This window comes from Oratosquilla oratoria, chromosome 38 (genome assembly GCF_046742065.1).
Source record: "Oratosquilla oratoria isolate Oo_2021 chromosome 38, ASM4674206v1, whole genome shotgun sequence".
Lineage (NCBI taxonomy): Eukaryota > Metazoa > Arthropoda > Malacostraca > Stomatopoda > Squillidae > Oratosquilla > Oratosquilla oratoria.
Window position 1 is genome coordinate 25127712 of NC_134814.1, and position 27361 is coordinate 25155072.

A 27361-nucleotide genomic window follows, 5' to 3' on the forward strand; every position below is an offset into this window, starting at 1 on the left:
AGTATTTTAGGGAGTTGCTAAATGTGAAGGAGGATAGGGAGGGAAAGATAGTTGCAGTGGGAAGTGCTAAGAAAGTGACCGTGATGAGTGAAGAAAATGGAAGAAAAATAAGGAAGGATGAAGTGAAGGCAGTTGTTAAGATGATGAGAGCAGGTAAAATGCCTGGTCTGGATGGATGCCATGCAGAGTGTCTAGAAAAGGGAGGTACAGTGATGGTGGACTGGCTGGTGAGGTTGTTAAATGTTTGCTGGAGAGAGGGTGGTGTGCTGAAGGACTGGAGGAGTGCCTGTATAGTTCCACTTTGCAAGGGAAAGGGAGACAGGTGTGAGTGTAGTGGTTTCAGAGGGATTAGCTTTTTAAGTGTAGTTGGGGAGGATCTTGATTGGGAGGATTAGGAGAGGAATAGAGGGAGTGATTGGCAAGGAGCAGTGTCAATTTAGGACAGGTAGAGGTTGCGTGGATTGGCTTTTTGTGGTAGGACAGATGTGAGGGAGCTGTGAGAAAAGGTGAGGATGTTTTTTGGGCTTTTATGGATCTGGAAAGGGCTTATGACAGGGTAGACAGGAGGGCACTGTGGCAGGTCTTGCAGATATATGGGATGGGAGGAAAGCTTCTAGGAGCTGTCAAGAGTTTTTACAAGAGTAGTAGAGTATGTGTCAGGATTAGAAATGGAGAGAGTGAGTGGTTCGAAGTGAAGGTGGGACTTCGTCAGGGATGTGTTATGTTGCCCTGACTGTTCAACTTATAGAGGGATGGGGTGGTGTGAGAGGTAAATGCAAGGGTGGTGGGTCAGGGATTGGAGATGTTTAAAGAAAATTGAGAAAAATGGGAGGTGAGCCAGCTGTTGTTTGTGGACGACACTGCACTTGTAGCAGGATCAGAGGAGGGATTGAGGAAGTTGGTGACAGAGTTTGGGAGAGTGTGTGAAAGAAGAAAGCTGAAGATAAATGTGGGTAAAAGCAAGGTGATGAGATGTACCAGGGGTGAAAGTGGTAGCAGACTGGAAGTGAGCATTAAGGGAGAGCGACTGGAGGGAGTGGATAGTTTTAGATACTTGGGTGCGAATGTGGCAGGAAAAGGTGGAGTGAAGGTGGAGGTAGAATGTAGATTGAGAGAAGCGAGTAAATGCTTTGGTTGATTAAAAAGTGTAATGAGGAATAGACATTTGGGAATGGATGCTAAGAGGAGACTGTATGAAGGAGTGATTGTGCCAACAGCACTGTATGGGGCAGAAACATGGAACATAAGAGAGGAAGAGAGAAGGAGTTTGAATGTGTTTGAGATGAGGTGTCTGAGAAGTATAATAGGGGTTACTAGGCTAGATAGAGTGAGAAATGAGGAGGTGAGGAGGAGAACGGGGGTGGTATGGGAGTTGGGAGATAGAGTGGATGAAAGAGTATTGGGATGGTTAGGATACATGGAAAGAATGAGTGAAGAAAGACTAGTAAAAGAGGTATGGAAGGCAGATGTGGGGGGAGTGAACATGAAGGGGCGACCTAGGATGAGATGGATGGATGGGGTGAAAGGGGCTTTGGGGAAGAGGGGAATGTCTGTTGAGGAAGGACGAGAGAGGACAGAAGACAGGGGTGAATGGAGAATGGTTGTATATGGATGATGTTGTGATACATGAGATGGAATGGGTGGGGGGATTGGGGGTGAGGTAGTATGTGTGAGAAAAATTTGATGCAGCCCAAAGGAATTTCTCCCTGTCTTCTCCTTTTCTGCATGAGGGGATGGAGAGGGGGGTTTGCCAATTTAATGAAGCAGCCTTGCTGTGGATGTGCTTTGTCTTCGACACTGCCTCTGACCCAGGGCAGTGGACAAGATGCAGGGATGACCCGTCATCCAGGAGGTGCCAAGATAAGAGGGAGGGTGGAGGGGAGTGGAGTGTATTAGGGATGGAATGGGTAGGAATGGTTTTTTATTCCTTTTTCTTTTTGGCTACCTCCCTTGTAATGAGGAAAAAGCCTTTGGTATATGTATGTATGTATATATTATTACCATGATCACAACCACTAATGCTACCCATTTGAAAATTTTTGCTCATAGGTGCGTCATCTTTTGAGTGTGTGGAACTACAGTATCGTGTGAATTGGCCTCACAATCTGATTATTGATGATCAGGTACAGGCTACGTACTCTCGCGTATGGAGATTCCTTGTGTCATTTAGGTACACCATGTGGGCTTCTATGGACATCTACAAACATCTTACAACACTATGTATGTATTGATGAATATCAATTATTGTGTAAAAGCTTATTTTAGTATCTTGCTTCAGAGTTGTTTGATGGACAGCTTTACTGTTACCAAAGGTTGTAAAGGAAAGTAAATTGATTCCTGTTTATATGAAATAGACAGTTGTACAGTTGGTGATGCAAATGATGCAATAGTAATCAAATTTTATCTATCCTGCCAAATTAAATGACCACAAGAATTTATGGTTTAGAGTTTTATTGCATAGATTTTTTTTTTTTTCTAAGTCAGTAGTTAATAAATCTTCATATTACATGCAAAATATTATCAAATTTTGATGATCGGGATGTAGTCTGATCGCTGTTGTGTCATTTGTTAACCAAGTATTTACTTAGTTTTACCTAGTTGTGTTACACGGGAAGGGAGCTATGCTCATAGTGACCCGTCTTTGTATCTTTCAGCATCAAGTTTTTTCTTAAAATCTTGAGTAGTATTTGCACACACAGTTTCTTTATCTAAGTTATTTCATATATCCAGCACTCTGTGTGGGAAGCTATTCTTTTTCTGGTCTCTTCTATACAGTAGTTATCCTTTTTGAGTTTCTTTTCATGACCTCTTGTTTTTCCAGTGTCATTTTTTAGTAAATCATTCCTGTCAAGGATTTCCATTCCTTTCATGATTCTAAATATAGTCAGTAGATCACCTCTTTCTCTTCTCTCTTCCAGTGTTGGTAGTTCCAATTTCGATAATCTTTGTTCCTATGTTAAATTGGAAAGAGCTGATGCCAACTTTGTTGTTGCTCTCTGTATTCTTTCTAGTTTCCTTATATTCTTTTTAGTACTGGGTGTCCATAGTGTCACTGCATATTCCAGCTTTGGTCTAATCAATGTAACTAATATTTTTTTAATAATTTCTTCATCCAAGTAGTCAAATGCCACTTTCATTGACCTTAATATGTTGTAGGTTTCACCAACTATTTTGTTTATATGTTTATCCGGTGTCATGTCTTTGCTGATTAGTACTTCAAGGTCTTTTTCCGAGTGCACTTTTTTCATTTCTTCACCAATTTTGTAATTTTTTTAAATTCTGTTTTTGCTATTTTCAAACTCCATTATGCTACACTTCTTGATATTGAAGTTCACTTCCTAATTTTGAGTCTATTTCCAGATTTTGTCCAGGTCTGATTGTAGTTTCAACAATTACTTAATTGTCATGTAAAATAACAGGTTAACCTTTCATGATACTGTATGTTCCTGTTTTTATGTTGTAGAGGTTAATTTGACAGTGTATGCTTGACTACCGTATTTTCCGGTGTATAGTGCGCGACTTTTTTCCGTTGGAAGGGCCTAAAAATGGGGGGTGCGCGTTATCCGGTGGTGCGCATTATCTATGGCCTACGATAAAAATTCTGCGGCTGTGTGTGTAATTTTTTTCACAACAACGTGACGATGTTGGCCGTCACAAAGTCAGGACGGCACACTTCTCCGTGACGTTCCGTGAGAACAAGAAGAACAGCCATGGTGACATGAAAGAATACGCCAGCATGGGCTACCGTATATAAATATTTGGTATAGGTAGGTATCTGTTGAATCTTATTTTTCATGTTTAAATAGGCCTAAACACCATGAAACATGATCAGTATTCATGATATTTGCCCATGTTCACAGCATCCTAGTTTGAATTTTTATGTTTGCTTTGTTGCTTCACTTTAGGTATGGTACAAATTCCGTTGCGGCCGTTCATAAACTCGTGTCAAACACCTGACTACAACACCCTCTTTCGGGAGTTATATTAACTAAACGTCACCTCGATGAGAGACTGTCCTATTTCACCATTATCATTGTAGGTTCAAAGCTAAAACGAAACAGTCTGTAGTTTGTTTCAGTATTAAATAAAAAATGGTAAAGACGAATTATTTCCTCAAGATATAAAATGAACATTTTCTGTAAAAATCCCGAAATTTTTCTGTATATGTTACTTTCAATAAACTTTTTAGATCATATTTCCTACAAACTATTTAAGCTACAAAGTAATAAGGGACCAACGCACAACATGAGTCATATACCGGTACATGTAGTTCTGACTTTTTCTTAGTTGTGTCCTGATTGATGCCTAAACTGACACTTAATTTAGTGACAAATCAACAGATTTCCCAGCAGTGGCTCTAGCCAATGAAAAATACTTTTCCATGTAACCTCGTTCACATGATATAAATACCGAGGTAAAACTGCGTTATAGACAAATGCGATCGGGCATGCGCGTTATATGTCGGTGCGCGCTATCTGTGTACTGAGATAACGAAGTGCATGGGTGCGCATTATAACCTGATGCGCATTTTAAGCCGGAAAATACGGTACATCAAACATCCTCTATTTATATGACAGTATACTGTATCAGTATAAACTGGAGTCAATCAATCAATCCATTGCCCCAGTTGACTCTTGCAGGAGACCTGCAGACCACCTGGAAACCAACCATGGCCACCATTTCAGCTCAGTCACTCACTGAAGAGGTTTTACAGAACTGTATAAATTACTGTATTTACCTAGTTGTATTTTGTGGGAAGGGGAGCTATGCTTGTGGTGTCCCGCCTTTATATCTTGCAGTGTCTAGTTTGCTTTTAAACTCATGAATGGTTTTTGCGCACACTATTTCCTTGTCCAGTTTGTTCCAAGTGTCTACCACTCTTATGTGGAAAGCTGTTTTTCTTCAGATCTCTTCTGTAGCTATGTTTTTTTATTTTCTTTCCATGTCCTCTTGTGCTTCTCCTGTCTTAGTTTAACAAGTCCTGTCTATCAAGTATTTCTGTGCCTTTCATGATTCTGTAGATGGTCAGTAGGTCACCTCTCTTCTTTGCTCCAGAGTCGGTAAATCTAGTTCAGCCAATCTCTCCTCATATGACAAGTTTGCAAGTGCAGGTGCCATTTTTGTTGCTGCTCTCTGGATTCTTTCTATTTTCTTTATATTCTTTTTGGTACTGGGTGACCACAATGTCGCCGCATATTCTAGTCTAGGCCTTATCAGTGTGACCAATATTTTTTTAATCATTTCTTCGTCCAAATATGTAAATGCCACTTTTATTGATCTTAGCAAGTTGTAGGATTCTCCAACAATTTTGTTTATCTGTTTGTCATAGGACAAGTCGTTCGAGATAATTACACCCAAATCTTTTTCGGATCTCTCCTTCTTTACCTCCTTGGTTCCAATTTTATATTGTCCTGATATTCTGTTTTTGCTTTTTCCAAACTCCATTATGCTACACTTGTTAATATTGGAGTCCACCTCCCATTTCTGACTCCAGTTCAATACTTTCCTGCAGTGATTCGCAATCCTCTTCAGTTTTTACTTTCATTAACAGTTTGGCATTGTCAGCAAAGAAGCTCATGTAACACTTCACATCCTCATCCATGTCATTCACATAAATAGCAAACATTATTGGAGCTAGTATAGATCCTTGCAGTACTCCACTGATCACCTCTTTCCAATCTGAATATTTTTCTCTGAGCACTACTCTCATTTTTCTACCAATCAGGAAGTCCTCCATCCATTTTAGTAGGTTCCCTTGTATCCTTTCTATATATTCGAGTTTCTTTAATAATTTTTTGTGTGGTACTTTGTAAAAAAAAAAAAAGGAGGTACAGTGATGGTGGACTGGCTGGTGAGGTTATTTAATGTTTGCTGGAGAGAGGGTAGAGTGCCAGAGGACTGGAGGAGTGCCTGTATAGTTCCACTTTACAAGGGAAAAGGGGACAAGTGTGAATGTAGTAGTTTCAGAGGGATTAGCTTGTTAAGTGTAGTTGGGAAGGCTTATGGGAGGATCTTGATTGAGAGGATTAGGAGAGGAAGAGAGGGAGTAATTGGTGAGGAACAGTGTGGATTTAGGACAGGTAGAGGTTGTGTAGATCAGATTTTTGTGGTAAGACCGATAAGTGAGAAAGTTATAGGAAAGAGGAAGGATGTATTTTGGGCTTTTATGGATCTGGAGACTTACGACAGGGTAGACAGAAAGGCATTGTGGGAGGTTTTGCAGATATACGGGATAGGAGGAAAGCTCCTAGGAGCTGTCAAGAGTTTTTATGAGGGTTGTGTCAGGATTAGAAAAGGAGAGAGTGAGTGGTTCGAGGTAATGGTGGGACTTTGTCAAGGATGCATTATGTCACCCTGGCTGTTCAAATTATGCATGTATGGGGTTGTGCAAGGGTGGTGGGTCAGGGATTGGAGATGGTTAAAGAAAATGGAGAAAAATGGGAGGTAAGCCAGCTGTTGTTTGTGGCAGGATCGGAGGAGGGATTGAGGAAGTTGGTGACAGAGTTTGGGAGAGTGTGTGATAGAAGAAAGCCGAAGATGAATGTGGGTAAAAGTAAGGTGATGAGATGTACAAGGGGTGAAAGTGTCAGTAGATTGGAAGTGAGCATTAAGGGAGAGCAACTGGAGGGAGTGAATAGTTTTAGATACTTGGGTGCAAATGTGGTAGGAAAAGGTGGAGTGAAGGTGGAGGTAGAATGTAGATTGAGAGAAGCGAGTAAATGCCTTGGTGGATGAAAAAGTGTAATGAGAAATAGACATTTGGGAATGGAGGCTAAAAGGAGACTGTATGAAGGAGTGATTGTGCCAACAGCACTGTATGGGACAGAAACATGGAACATGAGAGAGGAAGAGAGAAGGAGTTTGAATGTGTTTGAGATGAGGTGTCTGAGAAGTATGATGGGGGTTACTAGGCTAGATAGAGTGAGAAATGAGGAGGTGAGGAGGAGAACAGGGGTGGAAAAGGAGTTGGGAGATAGGGTTGATGAAAGAGTATAAGGATGGTTTGGACACATGGAAAGAATGAGTGAAGAAAGACTAGTAAAAGAGGTATGGAAGGCAGATGTGGAGGGAGTGAACATGAAGGGACGTCCTAGGATGAGGTGGATGGATGGGGTGAAAAGGGCTTTGGAGAAGAGGGGAATGTCTGTTGAGGAAGGACGGGAGAGGACAGAAGACGGGTGAATGGAGAATGGTGGTATATGGATCATGTTGTGATGCATGAGGTGAAATGGGTGAGTGAGGTAGTATGTGTGAGCAAAATTTGACGCAGCCTGAAGGGATTTCTCCCCGTCTTCTCCTTTATACATGGGGGGACGGAGAGGGGGGCATCGCTGATTTAATGAAGCTGCCTTGCTGTGGATGTGCTGTGTCTTGCAACACTGCTTCTGACCCAGGGCAGTGGACAAGGTGCAGGGATGACCTGTCATCCAGGAGGTGCTAGGATAAGAGGGAGGGTGGAGGGGCGTGGAGTGTTTTCAGGGATGGAATGGGTGGGAATGATTTTATGCATTTTCCTTTTTGGCTACCTCCCTTGTAAGGGGGAAAAAGCCTTGGTATATGTATGTATGTATGTACTTTGTCAAAAGTTTTTTTTTGTAAATCCAGGAAGGCACAGTCAGCCCATCCATTCCTTTCTTACACTATGTCTATAAATCTTGAGTAGAAACATATTAAGGTTGTGGTACATGATCTTCCTTGTCTAAACCCAAATTGTCTTGGGTTTATTATATTGTTGTCTTCCAGGTGTTTTACCCATCTATTCTTGATGATTTTCTCACAAATTTTGGCTATAGTACTTGTTAGTGAGACTGGCCTATAGTTAGTTGGTTCTTCCTTGTTTCGTCCTTTATATATTGGTACAGTGTGGGTAAAAGTAAGGTGATGAGATGTACAAGGGGTGAAAGTGGCAGTAGACTGGAAGTGAGCATTAAGGGAGAGCGACTGGAGGAAGTGGATAGTTTTAGATACTTGGGTGCAAATGTGGCAGGAAAAGGTGGAGGTAAAATGTAGATTGAGAGAAGCGAGTAAATGCCTTGGTGGATTAAAAAGTGTAAGGAGGAATAGACATTTGGGAATGGATGCTAAGAGGAGACTGTATGAAGAAGTGATTGTGTCAACAGCACTGAATGAGGCAGAAACATGGAACATAAGAGAGGAAGAGAGAAGGAGTTTGAATGTGTTTGAGATGAGGTGTCTGAGAAGTATGATGGGTGTTACTAGGCTAGATAGAGTGAGAAATGAGGAGGTGAGGAGGAGAGAACAGGGGTGGAAAGGGAGTTGGGAGATAGGGTTGATGAAAGAGTATTAGGATGGTTTGGACACATGGAAAGAATGAGTGAAGAAAGACTAGTAAAAGAGGTATGGGAGGCAGATGTGGAGGGAGGGAACATGAGGGGATGTCCTAGGATGAGGTGGATGGATGGGGTGAATGGGGCTTTGGGGAAGAGGGGAATGTCTGTTGAGGAAGGACGGGAGAGGACAGAAGACGGGTGAATGGAGAATGGTTGTATATGGATGATGTTGACATGCATGAGGTGGAATGGGCAGGGGATGGGGGGTGACATAGTATGTGTGAGCAAAATTTGATGCAGCCCGAAGGGATTTCTCCCAGTCTTCTCCTTTTATGCATGGGAGGACAGAGAGAGGGGGGGGGGTCGCCGATTTAATGAAGCGGCCTCGCTGTGGATGTGCTGTGTCTTGCGACACTGCTTCTGACCCAGGGCAGTGGACAAGGTGCAGGGATGACCCATCATCCAGGAGGTGCTAAGATAAGAGGGAGGGTGGAGGGATGTGGAGTGTATTCAGGGATGGAATGGGTGGGAATGATTTTATGCTTTTTCCTTTTTGGCTACCTCCCTTGTAAGGGGGAAAAAGCCTTGGTATATGTATGTATGTATGTTAGCATTTTTCCAGTCTTTTGGTGTTTTTCCTTCTTTAAGTGAGCAATTTATTATGTTATGTATTTTGTCCATTAGTTCTTCTTTGCATTCTTTTAGAATCCAATTTGCAATTCCATCCGGTCCATGTGATTTCCTGACGTCAAGGTGTAATAGGTGTTCTAACATTTCTTTTTGTGCTATTGTTATGTCGCTCATGGGGGGGAGATCGCCTTTCATTACCTTCGTTCCAATATTGTGTTTTCTTTCTAGTGAAGACAGGGTTAAAGTGATTTTTCATGATTTCTGCCATTTCTAATTCTTCTGTGTATTCTGTTTCCATGGCATAGTTTCACCATTTCTTGCTTGTCTTCTGTATTGTGCTCACATTTAGGGCATTTAGTGTCTTTTATCAAGCTGATTCTGTATCAGTATAACTGTTTGTGGTGAGTGCATCTGTCTGCAGTATCTATCTGCATGTATGGTATTCCATTCTACATAATCTATTAATGCCTTATCAACTACCCTTCCATCCACCACCTTTTCCTATATATACTTATGCTTGGCTCTCTTCTTTAACACTGTGTTTGTTATCATCAACTCCCTCTCTAAACATATCTCCAACATCATCTCTCCACCATGGTTCTTACATGGCACCCCAATCTTCCCTACCACTCCATCTATTGGCTCATCCACTAGCATTAAGATCCCCAACACCACTACATACTCCTCCCAAAACTCTTTAAATGCTTATTTAAATCTATCCAACTAGCCTCCCTTTCCTCTTCACTTTTCTCACAACCAGGTCCATATACGCCCACAAAAACCCTCATTTCCCATCCCAGTTTCACCTTACTCATGTAAACCTTGAAGACACTTCCACTCCATTACACACTTACCTATCTCATCACTTACCAGCAGAGCCATTCCTTCCCTCCTTCACCCTCATCACTCTCCCAACACTCTCCCCTGAAAAAGAACAGCTTTCCCCACAGAGTGGTGGATGTATGGAAGAAACTGGACGAAATGATAGTGTGTGCAAAAATCATATATGAATTTAAGAACAATTTAGACATTGCGAGATACAGAGATGGGACACCACAAGTGTAGCTCTCCTTCCCGTAACATACAACTAGGTAAAAACTCCTTAATTCAAAATCACCCTTCTCTTAAAACTTAGTTTCACTTAATGCTAATGCACTATTTTCCTACCCATGAATATACTGCCAGTCTCATTATTTAACACTCACAACCATGCAATTTAATGACTCACATTTTACTGTTCCTGTTGGAATTCTCCTTCCAAACCTTCTTATACCTTGACTTCTCATAGGATGAACAGAGAGCAGGATCCCTAGTCTTATCACTCTGTCCCACTTGGCCATCTTTTATTACTTGCATGGGAACAATGGTGGTAGAATTCTCCCCCCCCTATAAATGAATAAAGGACACTATCAAGGGAAGAGCACAAAGGAGGAACATTTATAGTACAAAAGTAGCATCATTCCTCAATGAATAGAGATGTTACTCTAACATAGACAAATGGTGTGTGGCTCTAGTCTGCAGGGGTGCCCAAAAATAGTCCCCAAAGCATTGGCTGCATGCTACCATGTAATCATTACAGCATGATAACATACAGTCAGTATTCCAGTACTGATAGATATACCATACAAGGAGAGTTAGATAGTCTAAAAATATTGGATCTTTCAACATTAAAAGAGGTTTATACATGGATAGGGTGGTGCAAGAGGTAAATACAAGGGTAATGGGCTGAGGACTCGAGATGGTTAAACAAAATGGGAGATAAGCCAGTTGTTTGCTGACAACACTGCACTTGTAGGAGGATCAGAGGTAGGATTAAGGAAGTTAATGACAGAGTGTAGGAAGGTGTGCAAAAGAGGCAAGTTGAAGGACATTTGAAGTGAGTATTAAGGGAGAGAGGCTGGAGGAAGTGGATAGTTTTAGATACTTCAGGGCGCATGTGGCAGGAAAGGGAGGAGTGGAGGTGGAATGTAAATTTGAGTCAGGTAAATACCTTGGGGGATTAAAATGTAATGAGAAATAGACATTTGGGAATGGATACTAAGAGGAAATTGTATGAAGGAGTGATTGTAACGACAACACTATATGGGGCAGAAACATGGAACATAAGAAAGAGTTTAAATGTGTTCAAGATAAAATGTCTGGGAAGTATGGTAGGGGTTACTAGGCTGGATAGAGTGAGAAATGAGGTGAGGAGGAGAGCAGGGGTGGAAAAGTAGAAGGGAGATAGGGTTTATGAAAGAGTATTGGGATGATTTGGACACATGGAAAGAATGAGTGAAGATAGATTAGTAAAAGAAGTGTGGAAGGCAGAGGTGGAAGAAGTGAACATGAGGGGGCAACCAAGAATGAGATGGATGGATGGGGTAAAATGGGCATTGGGAAAGAGGGAAATGTCTGTTGAGGAAGGGAGAAGACAGAAGATAGGGTGAGTTCAGAATGGTTGTGTATGGATGGTGCTGTGATGCATAGAGGGAGTGGGTGGGGGAAGGAGTTTGGGAGTATGTGTGAATGATATTTCGATGTAGCCCAAAGGGGTTTCTCCCTGTCTTCTCTTTTTCTGCAGTGTGGGGACAGAGAAGGGGGTTTAACAGTTAAATGAAGTGGCCTTGCTGGGGATGTGTTGTGTCTTGCTGCATTGCTTCTGACCCAGGGCAGTGAGCGAGATGCAGGGATGACCCATTGTCCAGGAGGAGCCAAGAAAAGAGGGAGAGGTGGATGAATGGGAGTGTAGTATGTGGGGATGAAATGGGTGGGAGTGGATTTATGCCTTTGTATACCTCCCTTGCAAGGGGGAAAAGGCCCTTGGTATATGTATGTATACATGAGATACGTGAATGATTAGGATGCCACACTTATTTTTTGGCAACTGGTCATAAGATTTCTCTCCAGTTCCCAGTAGTGACTGTTCCTGCCCCAACAGTGCAAGCAAATATGGTAAAGACAACAGCTTCAGCTGCCGCTGTGTGCCTCCTGGCATAGGCTCCTCACTACACCCGTATAATACAACTAGGTAAATACATACTTGTGGTAACTGTATGCATTGTCTTTTTTACAGACCGTCAAAGCAAAGCGAGTCATAATTTGTCAAGCAACGTACAGTTTCATCATATCTCCTTGTACCGTCATGAAATTCAACATTATATTCATAATCTCTTCGAATGTATCACTAATCAGGTAAGTTGATATCATTTTAGCAAAGATTTTACACGATATACTTCTGAATAAAGCTAGTTTCATATATGAATGTAGTAAACATACTTTAAACAAATTCACTTTATTATGAAACTTTGTTATGAACAAATTCATTCACTATTCAAGGCATATATTCATGTGAAATGACAGTAAAAGACCTTGCATTTTGTGTAACTTTCTTTAGTGTGGTATGATTATATTTGAATTTCATATGAATGCAGATGTATACTTGATTCATCATATCTTTTAGATACTCTTTGGAAGCTGGGCTGAATTCATGCGCAAACTGGAGCAAGACATTTCATCAATTGATGAACTCTATGAACTGCACAAAAATTACCTGAATGGTGTTGTCGCAGGGTAAGTTTTTTTTTATCATTATTGGAGTGTTAATAGTGCAATCATATGCACTCAACACTTTAGGGATTCTTCTTCTTCTTCTTTCTTTCTTTCTTTAGAAACCAGGGCTACCTGTGTCAGAGAAAAATATATTTCATAGAAGATGTTTATATGTATGTACCTAGTTGTATTTTATGGGAAGGGGAACTATGCTCGTGGTGTCCCATCTTCATATATCATTTTATCTAGACTGTTTTTAAATTTGTGTATCATTTTTGCACACACCACATTCTCATCTAACTTGTTCCAAACGTCTATTACCCTGTGGGGAAAGCTGTTCTTTTTCAGGTCTCTTCTATAACTGTCTTGATTTTCTTTCCATGTCCTCTTGTATCTCTGCTATCCTATTTTATTAGATCCTCTCTATTAATAGTTTATATGCCTTTCATGATTCTATAGTTATCAAGTCTCCTCTCTCTCTTTTCTTGCTCTAATGTCTGTAGCTCAAGTTTTGCTAGTCTCTCTTCATTTGATAGTTTTGAGAGTGTTGGTGCCAATTTCGTAATTGCTCTTTGTATTCTTTCAAGTTTTGTTATACATTTTTTTGTACTTGGTGACTACGTTGTCGCTGCATACTCCAATCTTGGTCTTATCAAAGTGACCAGTATTTTCTTCACCATTTCTTCATCCAGGTATGTAAGTGCCACTTTGATTGTTCTTATTAAATTATGTTTCTCCAGAAATTTTGTTTATATGTTTCTCAGGGGACATATTATTCATAATAATGACTCCCAGGTCCTTCTCATTTTCTATTTTTTTAATTTCTTCCTCTCCCAATTTATATGATCCCACTATTCTTTTTTTGCTTTTTCCAAATTCCATTATACTACACTTCTTAATATTGAATTCCATCTCCCACTTCCTACTCCATTCCCATACTTTATTGAGATCACTCTGTAGCGACTCAATCTTCTTCAGTGTTCACTTTTTTCAACAATTTTGCATCATCTGCAAAGAAGCTCATATAACTCTCAGTTCCTTTATCCATATCATTAATATATATATAGCAAACATTATTGGGGCCAGAACTATTTCTTGTGGAACACCACAAATCACTTCATCCCAATTAGTGTGTGTCTCTTATCACCACTCATTTTTCTTTCATGCAAGAAGTCTTCCACCCACTTTAGCATTTTGCCCTGTATTCCTCCTGCAGTTCCTAATTTATTTAGCAATTTCTTATGTGGCACCTTATCAAAAGCTTTTTTTTTTTTTTTTTTTTTTTTTTTTTTTCTTCTTCTTCTTCGGGCCTAGAAATGCACAATCAGCCCATCCATCTCTTTCTTTTATTATATCTATTAGCCTTGAATAGAAATACATTAAGTTTGTGACGCATGATCGTCCATGTCTAAATCCAAATTGCCTTGGATTTAGTATGCTTTTTTTTTTTTTTTTTTTGTTTTTTTCCGGGCCTAGAAATGCACAATCAGCCCATCCATCTCTTTCTTTTATTATATCTATTAGCCTTGAATAGAAACACATTAAGTTTGTGACGCATGATCGTCCATGTCTAAATCCAAATTGCCTTGGATTTAGTATGCTTTTTTTTTTTTTCGGGCCTAGAAATGCACAATCAGCCCATCCATCTCTTTCTTTTATTATATCTATTAGCCTTGAATAGAAACACATTAAGTTTGTGACGCATGATCGTCCATGTCTAAATCCAAATTGCCTTGGATTTAGTTTTTTTTTTTTTTTTTTTTTTTTTTTCTCTCCAAATGCCTTACTTATCTAATTTTGATAATTCTTTCACAAATTTTAGCTATCGTACTTGATGATAATGGAAGAGAAGGCAGTAAGGGGAAGATGGGCAGAATATTTTAGGGAGTTGCTAAATGTGAAGGAGGATAGGGAAGGAAAGATAGCTGCAGTGGGAAATTCGAAGAAAATGAGAGTGAGGAGTGAGGAGAATGGAGGAGAAATAAGGAAGGATGAGGTGAAGGCAGTTGTTAAGATGATGAAAGCAGGTAAGGCACCTGGTCTGGATGGATGCCATGCAGAATGTCTGAAAAAGGGAGGTACAGTGATGGTGGACTGGTTGGTGAGGTTATTTAATGTTTGCTGGAGAGAGGGTAGAGTGCCAGAGGACTGGAGGAGTGCCTGTATAGTTCCTCTTTACAAGGGAAAAGGGGACAAGTGTGAATGTAGTAGTTTCAGAGGGATTAGCTTGTTAAGTGTAGTTGGGAAGGCTTATGGGAGGATCTTGATTGAGAGGATTAGGAGAGGAACAGAGGGAGTAATTGGTGAGGAACAGTGTGGATTTAGGACAGGTAGAGGTTGTGTAGATCAGATCTTTGTGGTAAGACAGATATGTGAGAAAGCTATAGGAAAGGGGAAGGATGTTTTTTGGGCTTTTATGGATCTGGAAAAGGCTTATGATAGGGTAGACAGAAAGGCACTGTGGGAGGTTTTGCAGATATACGGGATAGGAGGAAAACTTCTAGGAGCTGTCAAGAGTTTTTATGAGAGTAGTAGAGCTTGTGTCAGGATTAGAAATGGAGAGAGTGAGTGGTTTGAGGTAAAGGTGGGACTTCGTCAAGGATGCATTATGTCGTCCTGGCTGTTCAACTTATACATGGATGGGGTGGTGTGAGAGGTAAATGCAAGGGTAGTGGGCAAGGGATTGGAGATGGTTAAAGAAAATGGAGAAAAGTGGGAGGTGAGCCAGCTGTTGTTTGCAGACGACACTGCGCTTGTGGCAGGATCGGAGGAGGGATTGAGGAAGTTGGTGGCAGAGTTTGGGAGAGTATGTGATAGAAGAAAGCTAAAGATAAATGTGGGTAAAAGTAAGGTGATGAGATGTACAAGGGGTGAAAGTGGCAGTAGATTGGAAGTGAGCATTAAGGGAGAGCGAATGGAGGAAGTGGTTAGTTTTAGATACTTGGGTGCAAATGTGGTAGGAAAAGGAGGAGGTAGAATGTAGATTGAGAGAAGCGAGTAAATGCCTTGGTGGATTAAAGAGTGTAATGAGGAATAGACATTTGGGAATGGATGCTAAGAGGAGACTGTATGAAGGAGTGATTGTGCCAACAGCACTGTATGGGGCAGAAACATGGAACATAAGAGAAGAGAGAAGGAGTTTGAATGTGTTTGGGTGTTACTAGGCTAGATAGAGTGAGAAATGAGGAGGTGAGGAGGAGAACAGGGGTGGAAAAGGAGCTGGGAGATAGGGTTGATGTAAGAATATTAAGATGGTTTGGACACATGGAAAGAATGAGTGAGGAAAAACTAGTATAAGAGGTATGGGAGGCAGATGTGGAGGGAATGAACATGAGGGGACGTCCTAGGATGAGGTGGATGGATGGGGTAAAGGGGGCTTTGGGGAAGAGGGGAATGTCTGTTGAGGAAGGACGGGAGAGGACAGAAGACAGGGGTGAATGGAGAATGGTTGTATATGGATGATGTTGTGATTGCATGAGGTGGAATGGGCGGGGGTGGGTGGGGGTGAGGTAGTATGTGTGAGCAAAATTTGACGCAGCCCGAAGGGATTTCTCCCCATCCTCTCCTTTTATGCAATGGGGGGACGGAGAGGGGGGGGTCGTCAATTTAATGAAGCGGCCTTGCTGTGGATGTGCTGTGTCTTGCGACACTGCTTCTGATCCAGGGCAGTGGACAAGGTGCAGGGATGACCCGTCATCCAGGAGGAGCTCAGATAAGAGGGAGGGTGGAGGGGTGTGGAGTGTATTCAGGGATGGAATGGGTGGAAATGATTTTATGCCTTTTTCTTTTTGGCTACCTCCCTTGTAAGGGGGAAAATGCCTTGGTATATGTATGTATGTACTTGTAAGAGAGACTGGTCTATAGTTAGTAGGGTCTTCCTTGTTTCCCCCTTTATATACTGGCACTATATTTGCTCTTTTTGAATCTTCTGGAACTTTTCCTTCTTCCAATGAACTGCTTATTAGACTATGTATTTTGACTGTTAGTTCATTCCTGCATTCTCTCAAAATCCAGTTTGCCATTTCATCTGGTCCATGAGATTTTCTGACATTGAGATTACTCAAGTGATTCATTATTTCATTACTTGTCACTTCTATCTCTTTCATAGGGGGGACTTTCTCCTCACACTTGATATCTCTAGGTTGTATGTTCTTCCTCATAAACTCCGATTTAAAATGCATGTTCATAATTTCTGCCATTTCTATTCCCTCTGTGTATTCAACTCCTCCTTGTCATAGTTTATCTAATTCTTGTTTGTTGTTCAGTTTGTTGTTTACAAATCTGTAAAATAGTTTTGGTTGATCTTTACATTTTTCTATGACATATTTTTTGTATTTTCTCTTTTCTTCTTTGCACACTTGTACATATTCATTTCTACAACTAGTATATATTTCCATTTTTCAGGTCTTTTGTCTTTTTTCCATTTTATCCAAGCTTTATCCCTTTTGTCTTTTAACTCCCTACATCTTTTGTTGTACCAACACTTTACATATCCTTTTTCTTGTTTTTGTCTTGGAACATGTTTCCACTCCTTTATAGATTTTTGTCCAAATATTCCATTTCTCTTCTACTGTTGTTTCCTCCTTGTGTATCCTCTCCCAGTCTGCTTTTTGAAAGAATTCTCTTATCTTATCAAAATTTGTTTTTTCATACATCAATCTTCCCTTTCTATATATATATATATTTTTTTTTTCCCATATATTTTTCCTCAGTTCCAGTTCAACCAATATGTGGTCACTTTTACTTATTGGTGTCTAATATTCAATCTTGTCCACTATTTCGGGTTCTGATGTGATTATTAGGTCCAGTTTCGATGGTTCTTCCTCATTTCTATACCTATTATTCTATTGTATCCATTGCATAATTGTATGTTCTATAATCATATCAAGTACATTTCCCCATAGGTCATCTCCACCCTTCACTGTCATCTCTTCCCAGCAATTTCTTTACAATTAAAGTCACCCATTATTCTTCCTTAATCTTCCATTATCTTTTTTAGTGTTATCCTTGTGTCTTTTAACATATTTTTTTGTTCTCTCTCTTCCCATGAAGCCATTTTAGGAAGCACATAATTTACTACAAACTTCCTGCTCTTTCCATCCCTGTCCTCCACTTCCATCATAATCATCTCTATTCTTTCCATATATGACATTCCTCACATTTATATGATTTATTTTTTGCATCGGACCTAGATATGGATCAAAAGGTCTCCTGTCGGCATGCTCAGCCTTTGTAATCTTTAGTCAAGAACATAACTCCACCCCCTTGTTTTACCTCTCTGTTTCTAATCCAATAATTATATGCACCATGTCCTACACTGTTGGGTGGTAGTGGACCTTTCAATTTTGTCTCTACAATTCCCATTATGTCCGGTACTTTTTCCTTCAGGTAATCATTCAGTTCATTCAAGCCTGTTATAAAGCCATCTATATTTGTGTAAGACACTTTTAATTTTCTGCTACTTCCATCATGTTTTCTGTTTCCCTTCCATTTTTCTCTGTTATGAATCATTTCCTCACTTTCATATCCACTACTTTCCAATAGAATTTCCCTTTGTCTGACTCTGTTCTTTTTTTTTTTTTTTCCTTAGCTTCTAGTCTTTTTGTTTTCTCATCCTCTCCTCTTTATTCATTTCTCTTTTTATCCATATCTGTTTATATTGATCACTGTTTGCTAGTTTCCCTGTTTTTGCTAAGATGTTCTCTGCTGTTGTGACCTGAATTTAACCTTAATTGGTTTGGTCTTATCTGTATTGTATTTCCCTATTCTCTATATTTCTTCAATTTCTTTCCCTGTTTCTTGTTCATCCTCTTGAACTACTTCTAATATCTTGTTTACCTTTTCCTTCTCTCTTACTCTTGTAGTCCAATTTGGCTTACGCTTCTCTTCCATCCCTAATATAATTATACATTTCTTTATCCGCTAATTCTCTTAATATATTCTCCTCTCTCATCACTTAAATAACTGTGTCCTTAGATTGTTCTTTCATCTGTTGTGTCACTATATCTCTAAATACAATTTTGTTGTTCTCTTGGACTTTTCTCCAACCCTGTGCTTCTTTTGCTATGAACTCTTTATTCTCTTTATTATTCTTTAATTCCTCATTCTCATCTTTTACTTCTTTTAACTGTCTTTTTAATTCTTCTATTTCTTTAGGTTTTGATTCTCCTTTAGTTCTTCCAGTTTATCAACTCTTTGGGTAACTAGTGTTAATTGGTTAAACCTAACCTCCCATGCTTCATTTATTTTTTTCAGTTTCTCCTCAAGATTTACTAGTCGGGGGAGGTCATCTCCTCCCTCATTAAGTCCATAAAAGCTTATCTTCTCTCCATTGAGCTGCTATTATGTATATTTCTGCTTTTGACACCTCTGTTCTGCCTCGTCTGTGTGTTCTGCACACCTTTTTTTGACACCCCTTCAAACGTCCGGGGCCTGTTCATCCCCTTCCTCATTTCTTTCCATTTTTCTCAGTAATCCTTCCCTTTCTCTTTTTTCTTCACCTTCCCACTACACCATGAGCTTTTCCCTTCCCTGCTAATACAACAAAGGTACTCCCTCATTGAGATCGACAAAACTTGAAGTTTTCCTGGAGTTCCAAACTTCGCTGTCACTTCGACCGACGTGTGTGTGTGTGTATTACCAAGTTGTATCTTACAGGAATGGGAGCTACGCTTGTGGTGTCCCATCTCTGTATCTCGCAGTGTCTAAATTGCTCATAAATTCTTGTATGGCTTTTGTACACACTATTATTTTGTCTAGTTTCTTCCATACATCCACCACTCTATAGGGAAAGCCATTTTTTTTTTTTTTTTTTTTTTTTTTTTTCAGGTCTATTCTGTAACTGTTTTTTGAGTTTCTTTCCATGTCCCCTTGTATTTCTCTTATCCCAATTTAGTAAGTCTTTTCTATCGAGGATTTCCATACCTTTCATGATTTAGTAGTCAACAAGTCACCTCTTTCTCTTCTTTGTTCCAGAGTCAGTAATTCTAGTTTTCACCTTCTCTCTTCATATGACAGTTTTGAAAGTGTTGGGGCCATCTTCATAGTTGCTCTCCGGATTCTCTCAATTTTCCTTATATTCTTTTTAGTACTGGGTAACCATAGTGTCACTGTGTACTCCAATTTTGGCCTTATCAATGTTACTAGTATTTTCTTTACAATATCTTTGTCCAAGTAATAAAGGCCACTTTTATTGATCTCAGCAAGTTGTAAGTTTCTACAACAATTTTGTTTATTTGTTTATCAAGGGACATATCCTTTGTGATGATTACTTCCAGGTCTTTTTCAGATGCCACTTTCTTTACTTCCTTTGCACCAATTTTATATTGTCCTGGTATCCTTTCTTTACTTTTTCCAAATTCCATTTTGCTAAATTTCTTAATGTTGAAGTCCACTTCCCATTTCTGACTCCATTCCCAAACCCTGTTCAGATCTCTCTGCAGCGACTCACAATCCGTTTCAGTACTCACTTTCCTTAACAGTTTTGCATCATCTGCAAAGAAGCTCATGTAACATTCCACACCCTCATCTGTGTCATTCACAAACATTATTGGAGCCAATACTGATCCCTGTGGAACTCCACTAATCACCTCTTGCCAAGTAGAACTCTTATCTCGGAGCACTACTCTCATTTTTCTTCCATGCAAGGAATCCTCTATCCATTTCAGTAGTTTACCTTGTATCCCTCCTATAGTTTCCAGTTTTACTCAGGCAGTTATTTGGAAATGGGGATGACCCTTCATCCATGAAGAGCTAAGATGAGAGGGAAACAAATGGGTAATGGAAGGGAGTGGGATGGTTGGGGGTTGGTGCATGCCTTGGCAGGCTACCTCCAGCCTAGGGGGAAGAAGCCTATTGGTACTTAGATGGATAGACATACATATACTGATGGTTTTTCCCCCCTTACAAGGGAAGTAGCCAAAGTCAAAGGCATAAATCCACTCCCACCAATTTCATCCCCACACACTCCACTCTTCCCTTCCTATTTTCTTGGCTCCTCCTGCATCTTGCCCACTGCTTTGGGTCAGAGACAGTGTAGCAAGACACAGCATATTCACAGCAAGACTGCTTTATTTAATCAGCAATCCCACCTCTCAGTCCCCTCATGCAGAAAAAGAGATGGAGAGAAATCCCTTTGAGCTGCATCAAATATCATTCACATATTCTCCCTCACCCTCCCATCCCCCACCTATACCCTTCCATGCATCACAGCATCATCCATACACAACCATTCTTCACTCATCCCTATCTTCTGTCTTCTCCCTTCCTTCCTCAACAGACATTCCCCCTCTTTCCCAATGCCCTTTACCCCATCCATCCATCTCGTCCTTCGCCTCCTCCTCATGTTCACTCCTTCAATCTCTGCCTTCCACACCTTTTTTACTAATCTTTCTTCAGTCATTCTTTCCATGAATACAAACCATCCCAATACTCTTTCATCAACCCTATCTCCCACATTCATAGACAGGGCTGTGGAGTCGGAGTCGGAGTCGAAAGCAATTAGGGTGTAACTGGAGTTGGAGTCAGAGTCGTTAAAAATATGCCGATTCCCACTCCAGTTAAATTTACACTTTGCAATCCTTTCATTTAGTCTGTAGAGTTATGCAGTGCACACTCCTTATAAGTAGATTATATAAAAAAATAATTTTATAAAATGTAATACATCTCATTGTCTTATCTTCGTGGTCATTCCACTAAACCCCCAAAACGTCCTTGTGCAACGCTGGCTTTCAAATTTATACAAAGAGCGATAAACATCCAAAGTATTACTTGAATAAATTAGATAAACGCCTCCATTTTACACCTTCTGTTGACACACAGTCACCGGAGCTGTAATATTCCTGTCAAGTTCCATATGCGTCGTTTCCATCACTCCATCAGTCTGATGGTTTCTCCCACTGCTGTGTTGCCAAACAGTACGATAATTATGATTTCAACTGTAGACTAATGCAATAATACTATCTCTTCTCTCCTTTCCCCTTCTTTTTTCCCTCTATACTTTTTAACATTGAATTATTGAAATAAGGATATTTAAAGTTGAAAAAAAAGTTTCACGTTTCAAACATGTTCAGCTGTATCTTGTATTGTACCCGTATCGATAAGATCGGTTCCAGAACCAGAGTAATGTCCATCGCAATAATCGCATAGCAGTACCAGTATATAGTTAAATCAAGAGATACATTATAGAATCTTTATTTTACTGAATCTTCTTCAATATCCTTTCAAAAAATCTCTACTTCAGTAATAAAGTATTAATGAAGAGGTCAAACATAGGAAAGCCACACTATAACATATATCTTTATTCTTTGATATAAACCAGTTATAATGATATGTCTACTCAAGATTGGAGCGTATGTGTGTTGTATAGGCTTTATAAAATATGTAGGCCATAATCAGTTAATTACATGAAGAGGAGTCGGAGTCGCCAAAAATAGAGGAGTTGGAGTCGGATTCGGTGGTGCCAAAAATAGAGGAGTCGGAGTCGTAGGTTTTGTGTTCCGACTCCACAGCCCTGTTCATACATACATGCAACAGTACATACATACAAATACCAAAGGCTTTTTTCCCCTTTACACGGGAGGTAGCCAAAAAACAAAGGCATAAAAACCACTCCCACCCATTCCTTCCCTTTTTGAGTGTCCACAAGGATACGTGTGATAATACATACATATATATACCAAGGCTTTTTCCCCCTTACAAGGTAGCCAAAAAGAAAAAGGCATAAAACCATTCCCACCCATTCCATCCCTAAATACACTCCACCCTCCCTCTTATCTTAGCACCTCCTGGATGATGGGTCATCCCTGCACCTTGTCCACTGCCCTGGGTCAGAGGCAGTGTTGCAAGACACAGCACATCCACAGCAAGGCCACTTCATTAAATCGGTGACCCCCCCTCTCCATCCCCCCATGCAGAAAAGGTGAAGACGGGGAGAAATCCCTTCAGGCTGCGTCAAATTTTGCTCACACGTACTACCTCATCCCCCATCCCCCCCGCCCATTCCACCTCATGCATCACAGCATCATCCATATACAACCATTCTCCAATCACCCCTGTCTTCTGTCCTCTCCCTTCCTTCCTCAACAGACATTCCCCTCTTCCCCAAAGCCCCCTTCACCCCATCCATCCATCTCATCCTAGAATGCCCCCTCATGTTCACTCCCTCCACATCTGCCTTCCATACCTCTTTTACTAGTCTTTCCATGTGTCCAAACCATCCTAATACTCTTTCATCAACCCTATCTCCCAACTCATTTACCACCCCTGTTCTCCTCCTTTCTCACTCTATCCTGCCTAGTAACCCCCATCATACTTCTCAGACACCTCATCTCAAACACATTCAAACTCCTTCTCTCTTCCTCTTTCATGTTCCATGTTTCTGCCCCATACAGTGCTGGTGGCACAATCACTCCTTCATACAGTCTCCTCTTAGCATCCATTCCCAAATGTCTATTCCTCATTACAATTTTTAATCCACCAAGGCATTTACTCGATTCTCTCAATCTACATTCTACCTCCACCTCCACTCCACCCTTTCCTGCCACATTTGCACCCAAGTATCTAAAACTATCCACTTCCTCCAGTCGCTCTCCCTTAATGATGACTTCCAGTCAGCTGCCACTTTCACCCCTTGTACATCTCATCACCTTACTTTTACCCACATTTATCTTCAATTTTCTTCTTTTACACACTCTCCCAAACTCTGCCACCAGCTTCCTCAATCCCTCCTCCGATCCTACTACAAGCGCAGTGTCGTCCACAAACAACAGCTGGCTCACCTCCCACTTTTCTCCATTTTCTTTAACCATCTCCAATCCCTGACCCACCACCCTTGCATTTACCTCTCGCACCACCCCATCCATGTATAAGTTGAACAGCCAGGGTGACATAACACATCCCTGACGAAGTCCCACCTTTACCTCAAACCACTCACTCTCTCCATTTCTAATCCTGACACATGCTCTACTACTCTCGTAAAAACTCTTGACAGCTCCTAGAAGCTTTCCTCCTATCCCGTATATACGCCAAACCTCCCACAGTGCCTTCCTGTCTACCATCATAAACCTTTTCCAGATCCATAAAAGCCCAAAAAATATCCTTACCTTTTCCTATAGCTTTTTCACGTATCTGTGTCACCACAAAAATCTGATCTACACAACCTGTACCTGTCCTAAAAACCACACTGTTCCTCACCTCTGTTCCTCTCCTAATCCTCTCAATCAAGATCCTCCCATAAGCCTTCCCAACTGCACTTACAAGCTAATCCCTCTGAAACTACTACACTCACACTTGTCCCCTTTTACATGCAACAGTAATCACATAAAAACACGTGAATAAAGATATTTTGCTGAAACCACAAGGAAATCAAAGATCGTAATACTAAAAGTTTTCGTCTATTTAAGGCATTTTCAGAGTACTTTGAAAATGTCTTAAATAGACAAAAATGTTTAGTATTCTGATATTTGATTTCCTCGTGGTTTCAGAAAAAAAAAAATCATACATACATATATAGATGCATACCCACATACTTCCCCAGCAGTATTACCATGCATCAGTTCATCTTTTTGGGAGTTTTTTGTTCAATATGGAGGAACCTCTGTCCTGTAAAATATTGAAACAGTAATATTTTTAGTAATCAACCTCTTGAATATGATGACATCTATGCAGGTGTCATGACCTGGAAGTAGGGTATATGAGGATGCTGGAGTTAGCTTCCTGATTATATTTATTTTGTAGTTGTAGCTGAGTGACCTCCATATTCTGTAAATAGGCTTGATCACTTTTTCTGACATTATATTTATTCAGGGTGAAAGAGAACTAGTATAACAGCAGTAACTTTATATTCTGTAATGTACATGTTGTGATGTATCATCGTACATCAGGCAACCTGATGTGCACACGAATATTTGTCTTGTATTGAAAAGAATGAGAGAGGACTTCATGTGTTTGATAAATTTACCTGAATCTCACATACTGATTTTTGTTTACAGGTGTTTCTTGACTACTGGTGGATCTGTGATGCTTAAGCTTCTGGAAGATTTGTTTGGACATGTTCTCAAGTTCCGCTCACAGCTACTCTCCCAGCCTTGGCGTATCACTCAGTCACCAAATGGTTCAGTCGTTTCACATCCTGCATTTGAAGCACTTACAGCCACATACAATGACTTCAAGAATAGCTCCATGTTTATTCACAAGTGTAAGATATTTTCTTTCTGATGATTTATTTGCTAATGTGGTTATTTTCTTGAGAAAGACTCATTTGTTACTCTTTAGTATTGACATCATCAGTTAGTTCCTTGATCTCATTCATTTATTCCCTCTCTTCTTCTTTCATCATTCCCTGCAGGTGATCTTGGTTCAACACACAGGTACTAATTTACATTGCATGGAAATATTTTAATTGAGAAGAACTTGTTTTTAATTGGAGCATATGAATAGCCTTATAAAGGTACTTGACTTTTCAGGGATCATACAAAAGCTTATATTTTTAAATCACTTTGGCAATCAGTTTTGAGTTCCTTGCTCAATCGATTTTACACTCAGAGAGACAGAATGGAAATGAAGGTGTTATATATTCCTCTTAGATATTTTGTCCAGATGTATACAATGTAGAGTAGATATGCAGTGAAGATTTCATATAGACATGCACAAAATTGAATTATGAGATCATGGGGTTGTTTTAATATAGTCACTGTATTTCTTACCATATCTGATAGCTTATATGAAGAAAGTTCTTCAGCAGGGAATTTTGAGAAAAATTAATATCTGGTGTATTTAGGTGTTGTAGCAAGACACAGCACAGGAGTCCCTCAAATAACGCAGATTCAAATAACACGGATTCAATCATATGTGGATTTTATTTCAAAACCATCTCAAATGTAGAGAATCGTTTTAAAATTCGCGCCGAGTCGGGCACGCATACACACACACGCGGAAACATCGCAAACATTTGTGGTGACTGCTTTCTATTTTACCATATACAGTCGATCCTCATATACAGGTACTCCTCGTTTAACGACCTACTCGGATAATGACAACTCGGAGTAACGACGGGCTTTATGACATTCGTTTAACGTAAATCTCCCGAAGTTACGACGTCGTGTACGATAATTAAGTTGGCTGAGGCAAATTTGTATGATGTTATAAATGAACTTGTACGGTGGATATTACCTGTGAGGTAAAGTGTTCTGAAGCTTAGGTCTACATTACCATCCTGCAAGCTGAAAAAACTACCTGGGGTACAGTATATACCGGTAGTGGTAAATTTTTAGTTTCGACCAAGGGCGCAATATAGCAATAGAAAATTAATTATTAATTATGTAAATTATAATGTATCAACGTAATATGCAATTTTGTGAGCGGAAAAAATAGGTGCTAAAACAAATTTCGTAAGTAACGAAGTCATGTCGGACGAATGGTACACCATGTTTGTTATGATAGATGCCGATGTCGAAGAAATGAAAGGATGATAAATCCGTCTAACCTAAACTAAACTAATCTAACCTGTGTTTGATAAATCATTACCTGCAAATTAAATGTCATCTGGCTCGTCCTCGTGAGAGACGTTGGCAGACGACAAGATGGCGTCCTGATCTTATGCTACCGACTTCGTTCATTAGCATATTTTCTTGTAGCATGGTACTTTTTACTTTCATTTCCGCCCACAAAATTGCATATTACGTTGATACATTTTAATTTACAAAATCAATAATTAAATTTCTATTGCTATATTGTGTCCATGGTCGAAACTAAAAAAATACCCCGGTATTCAATATGGAATGTCAGCATACGCGGATTTGGTCATATACGGTAATTTCAGGAACCTAACCACCGTAAATAATCAGTAAATAAAGCTTTAATGTACTGTATAAAAGAGGGAAAATACACGAAAATAAAGATACATGTATTGCTGGACATTGTACATACAGTACATGTTCGTATATGTATACACTTTCGCTTAACGACCAATTCAGTTAACGACGGCGCGCTGGTCCCAATTGTCATCGTTAAACGAGGAGTACCTGTAATGCGATCATTATGTAAACTGGGAACTGCTCAAACAAGGGTGTGGGGCGAGGGGATAGCCGTGGGTGGCTGCCTGCAGTCATGTGTCAACTTCCTGGTACTGATGCAGGAGGGAGGGGAGGATAGGGGGAGTAGGGGGGTAGCCAACAAGCTTTAGCTTGTTGCTTCCACCACCTGCGCTGTGCTATTGTGAAATTTTACCGCCTTAACCTGTTGAAGTGTAATGTTTCTTTCGTTTGGAACACAACTAATAAGTCTGATAATGACTGCGCTTGTCGTGTCTTAATTTCTCTTATGAGGTTCTTGTTACTGGTGGTGGTGGTTTGGGAGATCAAAAACAGACATATACACTCTTACACACGTGTAGACACGCACACGTAGACACGTGTTAGACAACCAGTGTATGTTGTGAATGCGCATGCATGTACGTACACACAATTACGAACACAGACACACGCACGTACTTGCTTACATGTACATGTGAACACAGACACACACACGCACACACACACACACGCCACACACACATACATACGCCACATACACACACATATACATACGCCACATACACACACATATACATACGCCACATACACACACACACACGTGTATACGCCGCATACACACAGATATGTATATACGCCACATACACACACACACACGCACGCGCACCTCACACACACACACGTACACATACACATACATACGGTTCTCGGTATTTAATATGGAAAGTCAGCATACGCGGATTTGGTCATACATGGTAATTTCAGGAACCTAACCCCCGCATTATTTGAGGGACTCCTGTATATCCACAGCAAGGCCATTTCACATAATCAGCAATCCCCCTTCTCTATCCCCTCATGCAGAAAAAGAGAAGAGGGAGA

The 27361-nt window shown here is 40.2% G+C and overlaps 1 protein-coding gene across 8 annotated transcripts in view; it reads left to right on the plus strand.

Annotated features, from left to right (window-relative positions):
• LOC143020020 (gamma-tubulin complex component 6-like) overlaps positions 1 to 27361 on the plus strand; it is a 167920-nt gene that overhangs the window by 122572 nt on the left and 17987 nt on the right. For 7 of the 8 annotated variants that reach the window (XM_076176129.1, XM_076176132.1, XM_076176128.1 and 4 more), the window contains 4 exons: positions 2050 to 2220; positions 11977 to 12095; positions 12364 to 12473; positions 24443 to 24648. In XM_076176129.1, the coding sequence (XP_076032244.1) occupies positions 2050 to 2220; positions 11977 to 12095; positions 12364 to 12473; positions 24443 to 24648 (606 nt within the window). Of the gene's footprint in view, positions 1 to 2049; positions 2221 to 11976; positions 12096 to 12363; positions 12474 to 24442; positions 24649 to 24798; positions 24821 to 27361 lie in introns of all 8 variants that reach the window. The other variant, XM_076176135.1, reaches the window with a different exon arrangement.